The following is a 22,235-nucleotide window of genomic DNA, read 5'->3' on the forward strand; positions in this document are numbered from 1 at the left end:
ATTGACCACTCTAGACTCCAAAAGCTATATATTTGAAATTATTTTCATTCCAATTTATTAATTAAATATTTACAAATACTTTCTGATCAGCGGCGAAATCATCCCTGCCGGTCAGAAAGCCACGGTTCCCATGCTGTCATGACTGAAATCCAGAAGCTATCAGGAGGGACAAGGTTCATTTCTTTCCAGTAGCTGGGCTTTCAGGGTGGCGGATGCATTAATTAATCCCATACGTGCAGGTTAATATTGTTTTGGGGACATAGCAGATTCTCTTTAAGAGGCAATATAGGGCCCTTCTCCTACCATTGTTTGAATTAACACGTTAAATTTTCAATGGAGTTTTTGGTGCAATTTTGGATTCAGTTTTTTGAGCCAAATCCAGGATTGAACAAAAAGTATAGAATACTATACAGGTCCTTCTCAAAAAATTAGCATATAGTGTTAAATTTCATTATTTACCATAATGTAATGATTACAATTAAACTTTCATATATTATAGATTCATTATCCACCAACTGAAATTTGTCAGGTCTTTTATTGTTTTAATACTGATGATTTTGGCATACAACTCCTGATAACCCAAAAAACCTGTCTCAATAAATTAGCATATTTCACCCGTCCAATCAAATAAAAGTGTTTTTTAATAACAAACAAAAAAAACATCAAATAATAATGTTCAGTTATGCACTCAATACTTTGTCGGGAATCCTTTGGCAGAAATGACTGCTTCAATGCGGCGTGGCATGGAGGCAATCAGCCTGTGACACTGCTGAGATGTTATGGAGGCCCAGGATGCTTCAATAGCGGCCTTAAGCTCATCCAGAGTGTTGGGTCTTGCGTCTCTCAACTTTCTCTTCACAATATCCCACAGATTCTCTATGGGGTTCAGGTCAGGAGAGTTGGCTGGCCAATTGAGCACAGTAATACCATGGTCAGTAAACCATTTACCAGTGGTTTTGGCACTGTGAGCAGGTGCCAGGTCGTGCTGAAATATGAAATCTTCATCTCCATAAAGCATTTCAGCCGATGGAAGCATGAAGTGCTCCAAAATCTCCTGATAGCTAGCTGCATTGACCCTGCCCTTGATGAAACCCAGTGGACCAACACCAGCAGCTGACATGGCACCCCACACCATCACTGACTGTGGGTACTTGACACTGGACTTCAGGCATTTTGGCATTTCCTTCTCCCCAGTCTTCCTCCAGACTCTGGCACCTTGATTTCCGAATGACATGCAAAATTTGCTTTCATCAGAAAAAAGTACTTGGGACCACTTAGCAACAGTCCAGTGCTGCTTCTCTGTAGCCCAGGTCAGGCGCTTCTGCCACTGTTTATGGTTCAAAAGTGGCTTTACCTGGGGAATGCGGCACCTGTAGCCCATTTCCTGCACACGCCTTTCCACACCAGACTCAGTCCACTGCTTCCTCAGGTTCCCCAAGGTCTGGAATCGGTCCTTCTCCACAATCTTCCTCAGGGTCCGGTCACCTCTTCTCGTTGTACAGCGTTTTCTGCCACATTGTTTCCTTCCAACAGACTTACCATTGAGGTGCCTTGATACAGCACTCTGGGAACAGCCTATTTGTTGAGAAATTTCTTTCTGGGTCTTACCCTCTTGCTTGAGGGTGTCAATGATGGCCTTCTTGACATCTGTCAGGTCGCTAGTCTTACCCATGATGGGGGTTTTGAGTAATGAACCAGGCAGGGAGTTTTTAAAAGCCTCAGGTATCTTTTGCATGTGTTTAGAGTTAATTAGTTGATTCAGAAGATTAGGGTAATAGGTCATTTAGAGAACCTTTTCTTGATATGCTAATTTATTGAGACAGGTTTTTTGGGTTATCAGGAGTTGTAGGCCAAAATCATCAGTATTAAAACAATAAAAGACCTGACAAATTTCAGTTGGTGGATAATGAATCTATAATATATGAAAGTTTAATTGTAATCATTACATTATGGTAAATAATGAAATTTAACACTATATGCTAATTTTTTGAGAAGGACCTGTAATTGTATTCTTTTTTCTTTTTACCATCTGTAAAAATGTATAATAACTAAAAGAAGCTTGATGACAAAAGAGCCTTAGCTTTTATCCCAACAGAAAATAATCAAAACATCAATGACTGTTTACTTGATAAAAATATATCTGAATGACACAAGACGCGCTTCTAATGTTAGTCCAACTTAAGCTTGTGGATTTTAAAATATCCCAAACTTAGAGTTAAAATAAAACTCAACCCCACTGGAACAGAACTAGCAAACCACAATGTGAATATATCTGTTTTCCTGCAGCCAATTTTATTTCTGTTTTCTCAGTAATTTCTTTCATAGACAGGAAGTCATCACATTACATGAATCACAAAAACAAACAACCATTACGTTACATATTCTGGATTTTTTTATACATCCTACAACAAGCCTTGATTTATCTTTTGCCAGTAAAAACACAAATATTCTCACTTATACGTAGATATTTTTGCCCAGTATTTTTTCTGCAGGCATTGTGTAAAAATGTCACAAAGATGTCATTATGTATAAAACAAAGGCAGGATTGTATTTCATTCATAAATTCTAGGCTGATTAATAAGAAATGCAGCTGTCACTTACAGGAGTGCCCTAACTATCATTTATGCATACTGTAATAATGTAGGTGCTCTCATTTACAGGGATGGGGTACTCTGGCTTATACCTAAGTGATCATTATTGTTAAATATGGCTGACACTGTTGTGGGGCACTGTGGTGGTTTCTGTTACAGAAGATCTAAATATGGGTAGAATAAATAGAAAAAGGCCAGATCTGAGTCAAATGCAACACTAAGATTGCATACTAAGTCTACAAAAAAAGTCAGCATTACAAACCAAAAAAAAGTGGCTGGCTAAACATTAAGGGTTAGAAAAGCTGAACCTATTGTGATCAGTCCATTTAAGTTTTCGATTTAGAAATAACATCATATATAAATATTCACTGTAATTTTATGAGGTAGGGAAAGAGACCCTGATTCCAGCAAAGTATCAGTTTACTGGGTGCAACAGTTATGATAGAATCATAGTTTCCTCGGTGGCAAATTTAGAAGAGCTCAGATGTTGATCTGTGCATAACCCAGCCCACATCACAGCTTTCTTTGTACAATGTATATTGACAGAAAACTTCTAATCAGTGGTGGGGGCAGAGATGAACTTGGAGGCATAAGCCAGCTTTTCCTGTAATGATAATCTCCTGCTGATAAAACACTGATTGTATTGAAACAGCAAAACACAGCTCAGTTAATGATACATCCTTATAATCAGACTCTTTACCCTTAGGCCATGTGCACACGTTAAGTATTTTTCGCGTTTTTTTCGCGTTTTTTCGCTATAAAAACGTGATAAAAACGTGAAAAAAACGCTTACATATGCCTCCTATTATTTTAAGTGTATTCCGCATTTTTTGTGCAAATGTAGCCTTTTTTTCCGCGAAAAAATCGCATCGCGGAAAAAAAAGCAACATGTTCATTAAAATGCGGAATTGCAGGGGATTCCGCACACCTAGGGGTCCATTGATCTGCTTACTTCCCGCACGGGGCTGTGCCCACGATGCGGGAAGTAAGCAGATTATGTGCGGTTGGTACCCAGGGTGGAGGAGAGGAGACTCTCCTCCACGCACTGGGCACCATATAAGTGGTCAAAAAATAAGAATTAAAATAAAAAACAGTCCTATATCACCCTCGATGTCTTCCCGCCTCCACTGCACGCTGTCGCTTCGGTTCCTGTAGCTGGTGTGCGGTGAAAGACCTGCCGATGACGTCACTGTCCTGTGATTGGTCGTGAGCGGTCAGGTGACCGCTCACGTGACCGTGACGTCACGGAAGGTCCTGTGCGCACAGACCAGCTATAGGAAGAGGAACGGATGCCGCTGAGGAGATGTCTGGGTGAGTATAAGCATTTTTTAATTTTTTTTATTATTTTTAAACATTCTATCTTTTACTATAGATGCTGCATAAGCTGCATCTATAGTAAAAAGTTGGTCACACTTGTCAAACAGTATGTTTGACAAGTGTGACCAACTTGTCAGTCAGTTTTCCAAGCGATGCTACAGATCGCTTGGAAAACTTTAGCATTCTGCAAGCTAATTACGCTTGCAGAATGCTAAAAAAACGCGAAAAAAACGGAAAAAAAACGCAAAAAAAAATATGCGGATTTCTTGCAGAAAATTTCCGGTTTTCTTCAGGAAATTTTTGCAAGAAATCCGCAACGTGTGCACATACCCTTACAATCTGGTGCTCTCAGATTAAATAGCAAAAACCAGCTGACGGATTCCCTTTAATTGAATTCAGACCTGGGATAACATAAAAAAGGAATGGGTCCAGTTTATCTTTATAATAGAAAGGAAAAGGAACAGGAGCCTTAAGAAAATACATCTATACATTAAGATCTAGAAGTCACTTAAATGCTTTTTGTAATGCTGAGTCACCTCTCATGGACAAGCCGTGAGATGGGATAGTCAAGAAGTCCAAGGTCTGAAGCCAGGAGAGCACGTCATAAACAGAAGGAGGAGATAAGAGTGTAGTCAGGTAATGTTCTGATTTCAACATACCAGGAGATAGCAGATCAGAGCAAAAGGGGTTATCCAGATGGATGGTCAGAGCAAGATCCAAGGTCAGGCAACAAAAGATCAAAACACAGAATGCTAGGCACATAGAGAACAAACCACACAGTAGCTGAATGTATGTCTGGCAGAGGTCTGGGAGAAACAGCTCTGTTAAGTAGCCTGGCAATCACCGGGGACAATGAGCACCTGGAGACAGCCAGCACCTCCCAGTCTCAGGTTGGTCGGCTGAGCTGTTGTCATGGTATAGGACATGGTTCATGTCCTGCTCTCTCAGGGTTAATATTGCTGGCCTCTCTTTGGATCTGGGAGGGGTACTTATACTCACTCAAGACTAGGATTCCCTGTCAGCTATACTTTCGTTTAGTCTGTGTGTCTGACCCCTTGAGTGTGTGCTCATTTTTCATTTGCTTGTCTTGCTATCCGTGCTTTACACTGCTTGTTTGTTCTGTTGGCTTTCTGATGTTTGGCTCCCTTTCTGACTATCCCTCTGCCTCTCCCTTCGGCTACCTCGTTATCTCCTGGTTTTGATCTTGGCTTGTTTAACTACTCTCCAGTGTATATCGTCTCCTCTGCACCCCTTCTAACCTGTCACATGGTTCAGGTCCTGTTTGCTACCCAGTGAGTTCTCCGCCGCTCTGCTTTCAGCTCCCTTGCTGCGGCGTGTGGCTCTTCCCTCAGCAGCTAGACCCGGGAGTCGTGACAGCTGTCAATCAACACACTGACAGCTCAGCACACCCCTGCATCAGACTGGATGATTGATCTGTCAATATAAACACTGACGGCTTCAGCGCGCCCCTATACCAGATTTAATGGCTGATCTATTAGTAACTGCATCCCAGACACACTGAGGGGTGGAACCGTGACACTTTTAAGCAATCCTGATTTTTTTGTATAAGAACCAGTAGACGAGTAATAAAGTTGAGTAATATTACTTTTAAAAAAGCCAATATTGTAAAAAGAGTCATTACTAGTGTTGAGCATTCCGATACTGCAAATATCGGGTATCGGCCGATATTCGCTGTATCGGAATTCCGATACCGAGTTCCAATATTTTTGTGATATCGGAAATCGGAATCGGAAGTTCCTATAAGCTCCCAGGCATGTGCGGTGCGTATGGTTCCCAGGGTCTGGAGGAGAGGAGACTCTCCTTCAGGCCCTGGGATCCATATTCATGTAAAAAATAAAGAATAAAAATAAAAAATATGGATATACTCACCCTCGGACGGCCCCTGGACCTCAGCGGTGCAACCGCAGCCTCCGTTCCTAAGAATGCAGTGAGTGTAGGACCTGCGATGACGTCGCGGCTTGTGATTGGTCACGTGAGCGGTCACATGAGCGGTCACACGACCAATCACAAGCCGCGACGTCATCGAAGGTCCTTCACTCTGCATTCTTAGGAACGGAGGCAGACGCTTGCAGCGGTGACAGCCAGGGCTCGTCTGAGGTTGAGTATATCCATATTTTTTATTTTTATTCTTTATTTTTTACATGAATATGGATCCCAGGGCCTGAAGGAGAGTTTCCTCTCCTTCAGACCCTGGGAACCATCCAGGATCACTTCCGATATTTGTATCCCATTGACTTGTATTGGTATCGGGTATCGGTATCGGCGATATCCGATATTTTTTGGATATCGGCCGATCCAATCCTATACCGATACTTTCAAATATCGGAAGGTATTGCTCAACACTAGTCATTACGTGATAATGCAAATCAGACTGTCCAGGACAGGACATACAAGAGGAGTTTGGAGGTTTTGCATGTTTGATTTCATTAGTAAAGTATTTCTTGTTGATGACACTTACTGACGGAACTGTTGGCTTTTGGAAAATCATGCACATGCGCAAGCGAACTTATCTAGGCTTGTGCAGAACGCTGATGAAGCTGGGGAGCATACACCCTCAGGAAAGCTGAATGTTACACAAGATTTTCAAAGCACTGAAGGTCGTTCTACCAAATCATATCCAAAGACCACCCCAGGGGGTAAAAAGCCACGCTTACAAGATGAGAAGCAGTATTTGTACGGGGAAATCAATACCCCACCAGACTAGTTCAATTATAGATCAATTATTTGCCAAGGAGTAAAAAGAAGATTGTTAGAATGTAGAAACAGGGTGCAGTAAAGACATGGCTGATTAGGGAGTTAGGTCAGCTGGCAGGTTCCCTTCACTGATATGGGACTACAGTTAAAAAATTCTCAAATAGTAAAATCTCAATCTCATAGGATCATATTTATCGCATGGAACCTCCCTTTGTGCTCATTTTCAAACATCCTAAGCTATTTAAGACTTTGTAAACTTTATGTTCAGCTAGAAAAAAAATCATTTGGAAGTCTGTGTTGTTCTCTAGATAACATGCTGCTGAATCATCTGAATCATAATCTGTTTATTACATGTTCTATAGTATAGCACACAACTGAAAGCTATTGTTAATACTTCAAAATATTGATGGACAGGAAATTTAATTTTAGTAACCAGTGCTACACAACTGCTGCCAAGGCAAATAAATCATGGAAAATAAAAGAAAGAAATAGAGAAATAAGCGTGAATGATCAAAACATTATTTTGTCTCTGGTTTAGGCCTAGATGAAGCAGTGCAAGGCAATTAATGGGTTTTAACATTGATGACCTGTCCTTAGCATTCAGAAGATCAGAGGACATCTGACACATGGCACCACCACCGATCAGCTGTTCGCGGCTCTAGTGAAGCTTTTATTTAAATGAATAGAAGATGAACTGCATTTCCTGAGAACTGATACTAAATAGTGAATGGAGCTGTGTTGTCCTCATTCTGTACAATATGTAGATCTGGCCAATTCATGCATTTTAAGCAGCTGATCGTGGGGCTTCCAGGTGTTGGACCCCCACCAATCTAATATTGATGACCGAACTATGAGCCATTAATATCATAAGCCTGGAAAACCCATTAAAGGGATTAGGTGGACTTCAGTACCATACAGATTATCAATGTACAGAATAAAGGTCTGTCTAATCTTGTTTGTATACCTAGACCATCCGCTACAAAGTAGGTCTCTGTACCAAGACTATGTAACTTTTTGGCACCGAAAGTGCAAGATGGTTCACAATGACGTACTTTAAAATATCATTATTCAGATATAGCGTGGATTAAATGTTGATCTAATGCATCAACATTGCTGGATAATAGGCTAAACTTAATTTGTCTTTTTTCAGCCTTATTTACTATGTTTCTGTGGTACATACCATTGCACTTAACATCATTTAATTATAGTAACAATTTTCTTGAATAGTCTTACCTCCATTGGGAAAGCTTTAAAGTTGACTGTATGCTCTGAACCTCGCTGATTTTCTCTCCCCCAGTGAAATTTTACTTCGAGTAACTCATATTCATGACTACGAGGCAGTGGACCTCCTGTTAAAACTAAAAAGTAAAATCTACTCAATAGATACATCTAGTATTCAAACTATGAAATGGTAAGGGTTGTGGAATAATTAATAGGAGTAAAATGTTGGCATTAGATATTTTGTCTAAAGGTAAACAATTATGATGGTGGTGATGGTGCATCCAATTTCTCTCTTATTCTTGCTGAAGCCAAAACGAATCTGCATATGTTAGTTTTCTCATAGGGCAGAAAGGAAAAAATACCATATATTTGATTCATGAAAAAAATAAGATCCAGGGGCTATTGTCTTATTGAAAGGTTCACAATAGATTCACCCTCCTCCTAAGTTAAAGGCTTTGCGCCAAGTATGGAAGTTTTTCCCTATTTAAATAATGGTTAATGGCTTCTTAATCACTGGAGTTCTGACTGTTTGGACCCCCACAGATACCAACAACAGAGCTCTGCAGAGCCCCGTGTGAATATTGTAGAGGTCAAAATTGTACATCTCCACTCTATTCAAAATGGGACTCTGCAGAGCCCTGTTCATGAGATGACTTGGGGTCTAAGTGGTTGGACTCAAAGCAATCAGTAATTTATTCTCCGTCCTGCGGATAAGGAATAACTTCCATATCTTGCACAAGCCATTTGTTAGAACTCTTTTGTTTGTTAGGTGTTTTAATTTAAACTTTTCCGGTGAATCCATATATTATTAAAAAACTGCTGCAAATAATAGAATGAAACAAAAAAAAGACTTATCTGTTTAAAGTCACACATTACTTTCATTGTACAGCCACTGGGAGTGCGTAACAAGCTCCCTGTCACATGATCACAGGGTGCCGATGGGCTGGCATGACAAACTGGGGTCTACAGGAGACCCCCTTGGTTGTCATTGTCGATCTGCTATGAGTGGCGCCCAGTAGCCGGCATTCATAGTCAATGACCATTTCTGCAACAAAAGCAATCACAAGATTGCAGCCTCAAGTCTCCTATGGAGACTATTGTAGCAAATAAAAAGTAAAGAAAAAATGTTTTTAAAAATATTTTAAAAATTTAAAAAATATAAAAGTTCAAATCACTCACTTTGGCCCCATCCAAAATAAAACAATACATTAAAAATACATATATTTGGTATCGCCACATTCAGAAATGTCCAATCTATCAAAATATAAAAATAATTAATCTGATTGTTTTTCTCGTTACGCCAATTACCAATCATAAATCCAGAATTAAGTTTTTTTTAGGTTGCCACAACAGTGAAACAAAATGCAATAACTGGTGATTGGAACACCATATCTACCCCCAAGTAGTATAAATGAAAACATCAGCTTGGTGTGCAAACAATAAACTCTCACCCAGCCCCAGATTCTGAAAAATGGAGATACTACGGGTCTTGGAAAATGTTGCCATTTTTTATTTTCTTTTGCAGATTTTGGACTTTTTGTCACCATTTAAGTAAAAAATAACCTATGCATGTTTAATACCTGCAAACTTGAAATGACCTGGAGAATCATAAGAGCAGGTCAGTTTAGCATTTTTCAGTGTTCCAGTACACTATGTGGTAAAATCAATGATGCTGTTCAAACTTACAACTCGTCCCGCAAAAAATAAGCCATATTGACAAAAAAATGAAAAAGTGATGGCTCTTTGAAGGGGAGCAAAAGACGAAACTGCAAAAACAGAAAATCTCAAGGTGGTAAAGGGTTCAAGGGGGCTATTGCTATACACTTGAGGTTTGGGGGCCTATTACTGTAGACTGGGTTTGGGGGGCTATTGCTATTACTATAGACAATTTTTTAGGGAGCTATCATAATAAACTGGGGGGTTGGGGTTATTATTATACACTTGGGGGCTATTATTGTAGACTGAGGTTTATGGGGATTTATTAATCTAGAGTGTTTCTTTAGGGGGATAATGTAATAGACTGGTTTTTAGGGGTGATAGCTATCATAATAGACTGAGGTTATGTGGCTATTACTTTAGACTGGAGATTAGGGTTGCTATTGCTGCAGATGGGGTTAAAGGGTCTATTACTGTAGACTGTGGGTTAAGGTGGTTACAGAGTGAGGGATAGTGTAAGGGACAAAATAGAGGAGGGACAGTGCAAAGATTCAGCATAGTGGGTGGCCCAGTATGGAGAGATGTCATCATTTGGGGCTCAGTATGGAGAGGGGTAGAGTAGGGGACTCAGTGTGAAGACTGGGGCAATTTCAGGGGTCTCAGCATTGGAAGTATGGCAGTGTGGGGGTCTCATTATGAAGAGTGGGTCAGCATGGAAGTTTTAATATGGAGAGGGGACACCGTGGTGGTCTCAGTATAAAGAGCTGGGCACCATGGTGGCCTCAGTAAGGAGAAGGGGCAGTATGGAAAGCTCATTATGTAGAAGGGGCAACATTGGGAGCCCAGTATAGAGAAAGGAAAGCAAGAGGGGCTTAGTATGGAGGAAGTTCAGTATAGAGAGGGTAGTGCACGGGCACGGTATGGATAAGTGAAGTTTGAAGGAGTCAGTATGGATTGGGTCAGCATGAGTGGGATATTGTGCAGATGTGGCAGCATGAAGTGTGTACAGTGTGAACATCATGCATATTTTTCTTAATATCTGACATGAAATCAGAATGAACCTTTCCTGTTTTAGGTCAATTAGGATTACCATAATTATAAATATTTGCCAAATGACAGAATAATGAAAGAGAGAGTGTCATGCATAATGTAGGAAAGACTAAGTGCAACACAAAGGGATATGGGGAAGGGGGCCCAATACTGTCTGCCCTAAGAGTCCCTAAATAGGTTTCCGCACCTATCGTCAAGCAGCATACCTAATCCTTGCCTGACGCTGGCAATAAGCCCTGCATAGGGAAGGATAGGATGGGCTCTAGTCCATCCCCACTACAAACAAAGACAGAAGAGGATAGACAAACAAGGGGAACACTTAGCTTGAGTAGACACAGAGAGAAGCACAGACATCCTCCAAACAGCAGAGAGGAAGATAGCCAACTACTATAGCTCCAAGACTCAACAAGGAAATAGAAATAGAAATATCACTGGCAACTTCCAGCAGCAAGCTGGGAGTTATAAACATCCCGGTCCAGGTGTGTCAGCTAGAGCCGGGGGAAGGTTGTCACTGGGTCCTAGAGCCAGAAGGACCAGGAAGAAGTCTGCAGAGCAAACTGCTGAGACCTTCTGAAGTCAGATGCAGAGCGACGGTCTGCAGCCTCGGACACACCCGTGACAGAGAGAATATTTTAAGGCATTTTTATTACAGTTGAGAGAATACATTTTGATTTGGTCGCCAAATATGAATTTGCCATATTCGTTCCACATTGCTACCCTTTTTGTGCCGAATTTATGTTGGTGATCGGTTCCAAACATATTCGGTAGTTTCTATTCCCATTGACACCAATGATGTTCGGCTATGCTGCAAAACCAATATTCGCTGACAATCCTAATCGGAACTGAATTTTGAAAAATCCACTCAACTCTAATTTTTATTAGTTACTGCAAAGTCAAAAGTTTAAATAGCAGCTTATTTGACGTTTCTGCATGGTACACACTATCCAATCTATCATATACGGTACCAATATGCATAAAAGACTACTTGACCTATCATCACTATAACTTATAACAACCATGTAAAACAGATGATACTGAGGTCCAAAGTATCAAAATATAACCAAGCTTTATTATTAAAATCATCAGACACAAGTGAAAGGAAGTGAAGTACAGAACCAGCTGTAAAAGTACTGCGCAAAATAAGCGCGTACCATGAGCATCTAGTGATAGACATATAATGATTTATGGCCTCTATATGAGTCACAATGGAGACATATTAGAATATAATCTAGAAATTTTAGATCCAAATCCAAAGTCAACTGCTACTTAATAGGTGGCAGAATCCGCCATAATCTCTCCTCCGGGTCAATATTCCCTGCAGTACACATAGTGAATGAACGGCTTGACACCGATATAATTACCCGTCAGTGAGTGAAATCTAGATGTCCAGGGTACGCGCCTCCACCCCAACGTGCGTTTTGGAGAACCACCTTCATCAGGGGGTTAAATAGATGTGCACATATTCATACTTTAACTTATCAGTAAGGGTTGTAACAACTTAAAGATCCTAGGTCAGCATGAATGCCAAATATGGCCCTATTGGCATAGTAAGAATAATTGTCAGATAGTGTTAATTAGAATGTTCATAACATTATAAAAAATGATGAACTGAAAAACGATAAGAACTTTCAATTAAACAGATAATAAAATAATAGAAATCCATGAGCCTATTTTAGTCTGTAGGCTGGGTGTATATAAACATTTGGAAGTGCTAAGCTACACATTAATATAGGAGTGGTTTTTGCTTTGTTTCATTTTTATTATGCAATTAATTGTTGTAAAATTTGCTTAAAAGTTTTCCAACCATCTGTCACTCATCATAGTATTTATCCTACATCTGCCTACTCCAAATGAAATAACAGGAACTGTCATATAAAACTGGTAATTAAAAAAGCATTGCATAGTAAATACCTTAACACAGGAGATAGCTAATCAAACTGCGTTATTTGAAGTAATGATTCAAAATATATTTCTGCTGCTTTAGATATTGTAGCGTACAGATGAAAGACACAATTGAGCATAAAACAAAGTCCTTTTATGTTATTTCAAAAGCAGCATAAGTAATCGGAGCTGTACGCAGTATATGTAAAATGTCTGCAATGCTGCATTTTGTATTTTATGATGATAAACTCATATTAGTGTAGAAGGTTCAGATAAGACCTGTTAAAATATTGCCTGCAGTCAGGTCAGATAATTAAGCTTTACGAAATCGGTACGAATAATGAATATATAGAATTGTGTGAAGCATAAGACATGACCATGCTACAGGCTCATGAACAGGTCAATAGCATGTTCACCATTTCTACACTATGGTTTATGAGTACAGGTCCATACTATACACGTATAGGCACTTTACTTGCTGTTGTTAACTGTTTCAGTTAGTTACTAGTGATGAGCGAATATACTCGTTACTCGAGATTTCCTGAGCACGCTCGGGAGATTTAGTTTTTAGCGCCGCAGCTGAGTAATTTACATCTGTTAGCCAGCATAAGTACATGTGGGGGTTGCCTGGTTGCTAGGGAATCCCCACATGTACATATGCTGGATAACAGATGTAAATCATTCAGCTGCGGCGCAAAAAACTAAAACTGAGCACTAAAAAATACTTGGAGGCCACCCGAGCGTGCTTGGGAAATCTCGAGTAACAAGTATATTCGCTCATCACTATTAGTTACCATTTTATCGTTTAAAGCAATGGGGAATATATTTCCCCCTAAAATATTTTTGGAAGCTTTTGGACCAACCGCTGTAGGCATTTGTGTAAATTTGGAAGGACCCATATGAACTCATTACCGATCTAATGTACATTTATCACTAATACTATCATGTGTATGTGACTGATGGGAAAAAAACAACACTAAAGTTGAATCATTATATAATTAATATAATTCTATTAATACATTTAATATGCATTTTTTAAAGCAAACAATGGGTGGACTGGACATCCATAAAAAAACAGATGAAAAATAATGATGAAATATTGAGTTTAGTCTAGATTTAGTTTTGGTACTTTTTTTTTTTATTGCCATAAATTGTAAAAATAAATGAATGATAGTTTGACCCAAAGGGATAAAACAAAATGAAATGAAAATGACATTATTCAACTGAAATACATTGCTCAATATAAAGCATTTTCATATAACTCCATATTGATAATGTTTAATTTTGAAGGCTAAAATTTACCTTTATCGACAATGTAAAATGCCTTGCAATTCAATTGTCAATGTAGGAGTGCTTTCACACACAGAGTTTAAACAAAAAAAGACAACTTATTTTATGGCATTTTAAGGGCCAGATATCAGCCGATTTTACAATAATAATAATTTTTAATTATATAGCGCTATCATATTCCACAACACTTTACAATTAAGTAGAGACTTGTATAAACAATAAAAACGATACAAAGTAAAATATTAAAACAGTTACAGAAGGAGTGAGGGCCCTGCTCACAAGCTTACAATCTATAATGAAATAGGAGGATATAATAGGTAGAACACGCTTTTTATGTACTGTGCAATCATCATTATAATAAGGCTTTTCATATAAAGTTGAATGATCCAGTCATCAGCCAGGATCTGTCTAAGTGAAGTTACCGTGTGCTATTGGGTGCATGAAGGATGTGGATACAGATAAATAGGAAGGAACAGATTATGATTAACATTTAGAAGGAGGGAAAAGCTGAGAGTTAAGTTAGTGAGTTGAGGTGATAGGCTTGTTTAAACATATACAGGTCCTTCTCAAAAAATTAGCATATAGTGTTAAATTTCATTATTTAACATAATGTAATGATTACAATTAAACTTTCATATATTATAGATTCATTATCCACCAACTGAAATTTGTCAGGTCTTTTATTGTTTTAATACTGATGATTTTGGCCTACAACTCCTGATAACCCAAAAAACCTGTCTCAATAAATTAGCATATTTCACCCGTCCAATCAAATAAAAGTGTTTTTTAATAACAAACAAAAAAACCATCAAATAATAATGTTCAGTTATGCACTCAATACTTGGTCGGGAATCCTTTGGCAGAAATGACTGCTTCAATGCGGCGTGGCATGGAGGCAATCAGCCTGTGACACTGCTGAGATGTTATGGAGCCCCAGGATGCTTCAATAGCGGCCTTAAGCTCATCCAGAGTGTTGGGTCTTGCGTCTCTCAACTTTCTCTTCACAATATCCCACAGATTCTCTATGGGGTTCAGGTCAGGAGAGTTGGCAGGCCAATTGAGCACAGTAATACCATGGTCAGTAAACCATTTACCAGTGGTTTTGGCACTGTGAGCAGGTGCCAGGAAGCATGAAGTGCTCCAAAATCTCCTGATAGCTAGCTGCATTGACCCTGCCCTTGATGAAACACAGTGGACCAACACCAGCAGCTGACATGGCACCCCACACCATCACTGACTGGGTACTTGACAATGGACTTCAGGCATTTTGGCATTTCCTTCTCCCCAGTCTTCCTCCAGACTCTGGCACCTTGATTTCCGAATGACATGCAAAATTTGCTTTCATCAGAAAAAAGTACTTGGGACCACTTAGCAACAGTCCAGTGCTGCTTCTCTGTAGCCCAGGTCAGGCGCTTCTGCCGCTGTTTCTGGTTCAAAAGTGGCTTTACCTGGGGAATGTGGCACCTGTAGCCCATTTCCTGCACACGCCTGTGCACGGTGGCTCTGGATGTTTCCACACCAGACTCAGTCCACTGCTTCCTCAGGTTCCCCAAGGTCTGGAATCGGTCCTTCTCCACAATCTTCCTCAGGGTCCGGTCACCTCTTCTCGTTGTACAGCGTTTTCTGCCACATTGTTTCCTTCCAACAGACTTACCATTGAGGTGCCTTGATACAGCACTCTGGGAACAGCCTATTTGTTGAGAAATTTCTTTCTGGGTCTTACCCTCTTGCTTGAGGGTGTCAATGATGGCCTTCTTGACATCTGTCAGGTCGCTAGTCTTACCCATGATGGGGGTTTTGAGTAATGAACCAGGCAGGGAGTTTTTAAAAGCCTCAGGTATCTTTTGCATGTGTTTAGAGTTAATTAGTTGATTCAGAAGATTAGGGTAATAGGTCGTTTAGAGAACCTTTTCTTGATATGCTAATTTATTGAGACAGGTTTTTTGGGTTATCAGGAGTTGTAGGCCAAAATCATCAGTATTAAAACAATAAAAGACCTGACAAATTTCAGTTGGTGGATAATGAATCTATAATATATGAAAGTTTAATTGTAATCATTACATTATGGTAAATAATGAAATTTAACACTATATGCTAATTTTTTGAGAAGGACCTGTATGTTTTTAAAGAATGCCTAAAAATAGTGGGTCTAGATATTAGTTGGATTGTTTGGGTTAGTGCATTTTAGTAGACTAGCGCAGCACAAGAGAAGTCTTGGAGACGGAGGTGTGAGGTTTTGGTTATGGAGGCTGTTAGTCTTTGATCAGTTGCAGATCAAACACTTGAAGATATTCAGTTTCAGATAGAGTGAGGAAATTATGTCAGAGACAGTAGACAAACAACCTCTGGTATTTTGTATTAAAGAGGTTTTTCCATTGATGCACTCAAGGTACTCAAAACCACATTCAACAGGTTTATTAACCTTTCTCATGCTTCACAGGAATTAACAAAATATGGAAAGAAAAAATAAACATTTTCATTTTTTCACAAAAAATGTACTCAATTTTTGGACTTTCACAAGGATAACAGGAGAAAATGAATTTCAACATTTTTGTGCAACTTCTCAGCACAGCAATACTCCATTTGTGGGAGAAAACTACTGTTCGGGCGCATGGCAGGGCTCAGAAGGGAAAGAGCAACTTTTGATTTTTTGAAAGCAAAAATAGCTGGTATCAAGAGCAGATGCCATGTCGCATTTGGAGAGCCCCTGATGTGCCTAAACAGTGTAAACCCCCCCACAACTGACCCATTTTGAAAACTAGACCCTTCAAGGGTGAGGTGGTGATGTGTGGTGAGTACTTTGAACCCCTAGGTGCTTCACAGAAGTTTATAACGTAGAGCAGTGAAAATAAAAAAATACTTGTTCTCCCACAAAAAGTTATTTTACCTTCCTCTAGTGTTAGGGTCATGACCGACCCATTTTAGGTTTTAAATGCATACAAATTCTACATACTTTTGTTTATTGCATCAAGACTTTTTGACTTTTTCAGGAACTTATTTTTAAACAAAATACAATAAAATAAAACTATTTTACTAAATTGTAAAATGCTCTTATTAAAATTATAACATTTGTGTTGTTGGGGTCAATTTTGACCCAGGTCTAATATAAGAGTAAAAAACAATAATAAGTCCCAAAACTGAACTCCAGCTCTACCTCCAACAACTTGAGTTAGGGACATGTCCAGGCATGTATGGCCAAATCAGCTTAGAGTTGGTACTTTGCAGAGTATACATCTCCAGTTTACACATGCAACAATGAGGAGAAGATTTGATGTAAGCCAAATTCTGGATTATATCTTAGATGATAATGGATCAGAGGACACACAGCAGCAAACTGATACAGATGAACAGGTTTCTGAGGAGGAAGATGATGTGGAGTATCAACCGGAAGACACAGACAGTTCTGATCAGTCTGATGAGGAGGTCACTGGTGCTGAAGCTGCTCCAGCTGAAAGATTTAAATCCAAAAGTGGCAAGATCAGTTGGAGCTCAGTACCTCCAGATGTACATGGCAGGGCAGATGCTGCAAATGTCATAAAAATGACCCCTGGGATCACAAGGTTTGCTGTGACAAGAGTAAGTGACATCAAGACATGTTTTAAACTGTTTATGCCATTGTCAATAAAAAAAAGTCATTATTGCTATAACAAACCTTGAAGGAAAAAAGTCCACGGCGACATGTGGAATGACCTTCATGATGATGTCCTGGATGCCTACATTGGTGTTCTTCTCCTTGCCGGAGTGTACAAATCCTGCAATGAGGCCACTAATAGTCTCTGGGACGCATCGACAGGCAGGAATATTTTCCGGGCAACAATGTCACTTCAAAAGTTTCAAATGATATCAAGAGTCCTCAGATTTGACAACAGAGACACCAGAACAAAATCTGACAAACTTGCTCCCATCAGGGATGTTTGGGAGAAATAGGTGCAGCTCCTTCCACTGATGTTCAACCCAGGGCCAGAGGTGACAGTAGACGAACGTTTTCTCCCATTCCGCGGAAAATGCCCCTTCCGGCAATACATGCCAAGTAAGCCAGGCAAATACGGCATAAAAATCTGGGCAGCCTGTGATGCAAAAACTAGCTATGCATGGAATCTACAGATTTACACAGGCAAGTCTGCAAGCGGCATCCCTGAAAAAAAACAAGGAAAACGTGTAGTCCTCGATATGACTACTGGACTGCAGGGTCACAACATTACTTGTGACAATTTTTTTACCAGCTATGACCTTGGACAAGAACTTCTCAGGAGGAAAATCACCATGGTGGGCACAGTGAAAAAAAACAAACCTGAGCTGCCCGCTGAATTGTTGCAGATGAAGGACAGGGCTCCACTTTCCTCAAAGTTTGTCTTTACAGACACCACCACTGCTGTTTCATACTGCCCCAAAAAACGACGGAATGTGGTACTGATGTCCACACTTCACAAAGATGCAGCTGTGTCATCAGGAAGTGACAAAAAGCCCAGAATAATCATGGACTATAACAAAAACAAAGGCGTGGACAACCTGGACAAGCTGACTGCCACCTACACTTGCCAGCGAATGACTAGGAGATGGCCAATGGTTGTATTTTACAACATCCTTGATGTGTCAGCATGCAATTCATTTGTGTTGTGGACCCACATTCACCAAGGATGGAATTCAAAGAAAAAAAACAAGCGGAGGATGTTTCTTGAGGAACTAGGAAGATCCCTTGTCAAGGCGCACATTGACCAAAGGGAACGAGTGCCCCGAGACCCAGCCACTGCAGCCTTAGTCTGACAACTCCAGAGCTCAACAAGTGCTTCGTCCACACCCACAGCAACACAAGAGCATCATCACCAGCATCCTCCTCAACCAGGCCTGCCTCAACATCAACCACAACAGCCACAACCCCAGTGAGACCACCTGATTCTAAAAGAAAGAGGTGTCAGGTCTGCCCTAGCAATAAGGACAGAAAGACAAACACATTGTGCTTCGCCTGCAAAAAATACCTCTGCAAAGAACACACAAAAAGTGTCACTTTTTGCCACACATGCATCTAAATACTAATGTATCTATAAACTAGTACTTGATTTCTGTTGATTTGATTTGCTTGATTGATTGTTGTTTGTTTGTTTGACCTTGAAAAGCTACTTTTTATTATTATTGCTATTAATGTTAATATAATTTTCATCTTTTATTTGTATTAAAGTTCTATAAAAAAATCTGTTTTTTGCCTTTTTCATAAAGTAGTTAGATATGGGTCAAAATTGACCCGTAACACCATAGATGTTACTAGAGTTAACCCCTTTCTGACCTCGGACGGGATAGTATGTCCGAGGTCAGAAGCCCCTCTTTGATGCGGGCTCCGGCGGTGAGCCCGCATCAAAGCCGGGACATGTCAGCTGTTTTGAACAGCTGACATGTGCCCGCAATAGGCACGGGCAGAATCGCGATCTGCCCGCGCCTATTAACTAGTCAAATGCCACTGTCAAACGCAGACAGCGGCATTTAACTACAGCATCCGGCCGGGTGGCCGGAAATGACGGCATCGCTGACCCCCGTCACATGATCGGAGGTCGGCGATGCTTCAGTATTGTAACCATAGAGGTCCTTGAGACCTCTATGGTTACAGATCTCCGGCAGCTGTGAGCGCCACCCTGTGGACGGCGCTCACAGCACACCTCATTTTCTGCTGCATAGCAGCAAACAGCAGATCGCTGCTATGTAGCAGAGGCGACCGTGCTGTGCCTGCTTCTAGCCTCCCATGGAGGCTATTGAAGCACGGCAAAAGTAAAAAAAAAAAGTAAAAAAAAAAGTGAAAAAAATGAAAAAAATATAAAAGTTTAAATCACCCCCCTTTCGCCCCAATCAAAATAAATCAATAAAAAAAATCAAACCTACACATATTTGGTATCGCCGCATTCAGAATCGCTCGATCTATCAATAAAAAAAGCATTAACCTGATCGCTAAACAGCGTAGCGAGAAAAAAATTTGAAACGCCAGAATTATGTTTTTTTGGTCGCCACGACATTGCATTAAAATGCAATAATGGGTGATCAAAAGAACGTATCTGCACCAAAATGCTATCATTAAAAATGCCAGCTCGGCATGCAAAAAATAAGCCCTCAACCGACCCCAGATCATGAAAAATGGAGACGCTACAAGTATCGGAAAAAGGCGCAATTTTTTTTTATTTTTTTTAGCAAAGTTTGGAATTTTTTTTCACCACTTAGGTAAAAAATAACCTAGTCATGTTAGGTGTCTATGAACTCATAGTGACCTGGAGAATCATAATAGCAGGTCAGTTTTAGCATTTAGTGAAACTAGCAAAAAAGCCAAACAAAAAACCAGTGTGGGACTGCACTTTTTTTGCAATTTCACTGCTCTCGGAATTTTTTTCCCGTTTTCTAGTACATGACATGGTAAAACCAATTATGTTTCTCAAAAGTACAACTCGTCCTGCAAACAATAAGCCCTCACATAGCCAAATTGATGGAAAAATAAAAAAGTTATTGCTCTGGGAAGGAGGGGAGTGAAAAACGAACACGGAAAAACGAAAAATCCCAAGGTCATGAAGGGGTTAATAATATAAAATATATATATGTATATTTTTTTTACATTTAAGAAATGTGTTCTAAAACCCTTCAGTAATAGGTAATATAACAAACTTTTTTAAGTTTATATTATTCTCTTGAGGTTCATTTGACAATATTTTTATACTGAAAATGAAGGGTATGCTCTCAAATGAAAGGCCCAAGGGGCCACAACAAAAATATTAAAATCAATCCTTCCATGGATGAAAAACCCTAACAAGGTAACCAAGAGGTAAGAAACAAATTGGATAATAAATAACTGTTTTTAGGGTATCCTAGGGGTGATTTAAGACACGGGTCAAAACCGACCCGTTAACATAAGAAAGAGTAACAGAAAGCTAACACTAGAGAAAGGTTTAGCAACTGGAGAAAATTAATACCCCATATGTGGTCGAAAACTACTTTTGAGACACAGTGCAAAGCTCAAAATGAAAAAAGTGCTCTATTGGATTTCAGATTTTGCTGGAATGGTTTGAGGATGCCATGTCATATGTTACATTGGCAGTGTCCCTGAGAAGTCAGAAAAGCAGAAAACATCCCCCTAAAGTGAAGTCATTTTACAAACTACACCTCCCAAAATAAAGTGATACCATTTTAAAAGCCACTCCCCTTAAATACTTTAAAATTGTCAGGAATTTTTTTAACTCTTCAGTTGCTAAACAGGAATTAATGCAAAGTGGAATGAAAAAAATAAATTTTACCACTAAAATCTTGCTTCAGCCCCAAGTTTCTCACTTTTGTAATACCAAAAAGTGGACTCCAGAGTTTGTCACCCACTTTCTTACGAGTATGGCGATACTGATCATGTAGTCAAAAAGCTCTGCTTGGACAAACAGCAGAGCTCAGAGCGGAAGGAACAAGATTTTAATTTTGGAACACAAATTGGCTGAAAGAGATGGCAGGCATCATGTCACATTTGCTGGGTCTCTAAGGTTATATAACAAACATGACCAAGACACATGATCATAATAAATTGTAGTATATTGCCCATAATCATGTGTCTATTAGGACTAACAGACCCATCATCGATATCCCATATAGACACCATAAACCAAGCAATGATGCAACTGGTCACTTTTATATAGAAAAACTCAATATAATCTTTATTAATAATAATTTAAAAACATAACATCACATCAAACCAAATTTGGGACAAAGGGTGAAATTGGAGCACCTTATACACACTGTGTGTTACATAGGTGACGGACATCCATACCCGGAATCAGAACCCACCACTAAATACACATAGCTGTGTATATGGTCCAACAATGTGGACTTTAGCCAGCATTCTTGCTACAATAATATTGATACCAATCACCAGTTAATATGGACTTAAACTGCTAGCACTGCCATATAACACATGCCCCCCCAGAGAGTTACCACCAAAGGAACATCTACATGCCGAAAATCAGCTAAATCATTACCTCTGTAGTGGGGGTATCGTGGTGAAGCTGTAATCCGGGCTTTTTCTATATAAAAGTGACCAGTTGCATCATTGCTTGGTTTATGGTGTCTATATGGGTCTCTAAGGTGCCTGAACAGCAGAAACCCCCCTCAATGAATTTATCCTGGGGTTTAGTGAGCATTTTGAAGCCACAGGTATGACACGGAATGAATTTGATAACATTAGGTTGCCATATTGAAAAAGTTCACTTTTTCACAAACATTTTGCTTTAGTTCCCCGCATGTTTCGTGGCTACTGGACACTCAAAAAAGACATGCAGGGATTGCCTGTGTATGGGCATGAGGAGAGGAAACTTGAGCACGTTGCTTAAGCACAAGCGATAGTAAGTGCATACCCGAGCACCACGATACAAACTCAAGCAGCGAGCACTAGCGCTCAACACTAGTCGTTATAATTTTTTCTTTTAACTTTTGAAAAAACCTAACTCCAAACTTAACCCCAACCCTAAGCCCAAGCCCAACCCTAAGCTCAACCCTAACCCTAAACTT

At 39.7% G+C, this 22,235-nt stretch overlaps 1 protein-coding gene across 2 annotated transcripts in view; it reads right to left on the reverse strand.

The window, feature by feature from the left end:
* Positions 1-22,235, reverse strand: part of CA8 (carbonic anhydrase 8) — a 168,352-nt gene that overhangs the window by 31,486 nt on the left and 114,631 nt on the right. For both annotated transcript variants that reach the window (XR_013217040.1, XM_077270542.1), the window contains exon 3: positions 7,857-7,981. Coding sequence is in view for 1 of the 2 variants with exons in the window: in XM_077270542.1 (XP_077126657.1) it covers positions 7,857-7,981 (125 nt within the window). In the remaining variant the exon portion in view is untranslated. The remainder of the gene's footprint in view (positions 1-7,856; positions 7,982-22,235) is intronic.

This window comes from Ranitomeya variabilis, chromosome 6 (assembly GCF_051348905.1).
Source record: "Ranitomeya variabilis isolate aRanVar5 chromosome 6, aRanVar5.hap1, whole genome shotgun sequence".
Lineage (NCBI taxonomy): Eukaryota > Metazoa > Chordata > Amphibia > Anura > Dendrobatidae > Ranitomeya > Ranitomeya variabilis.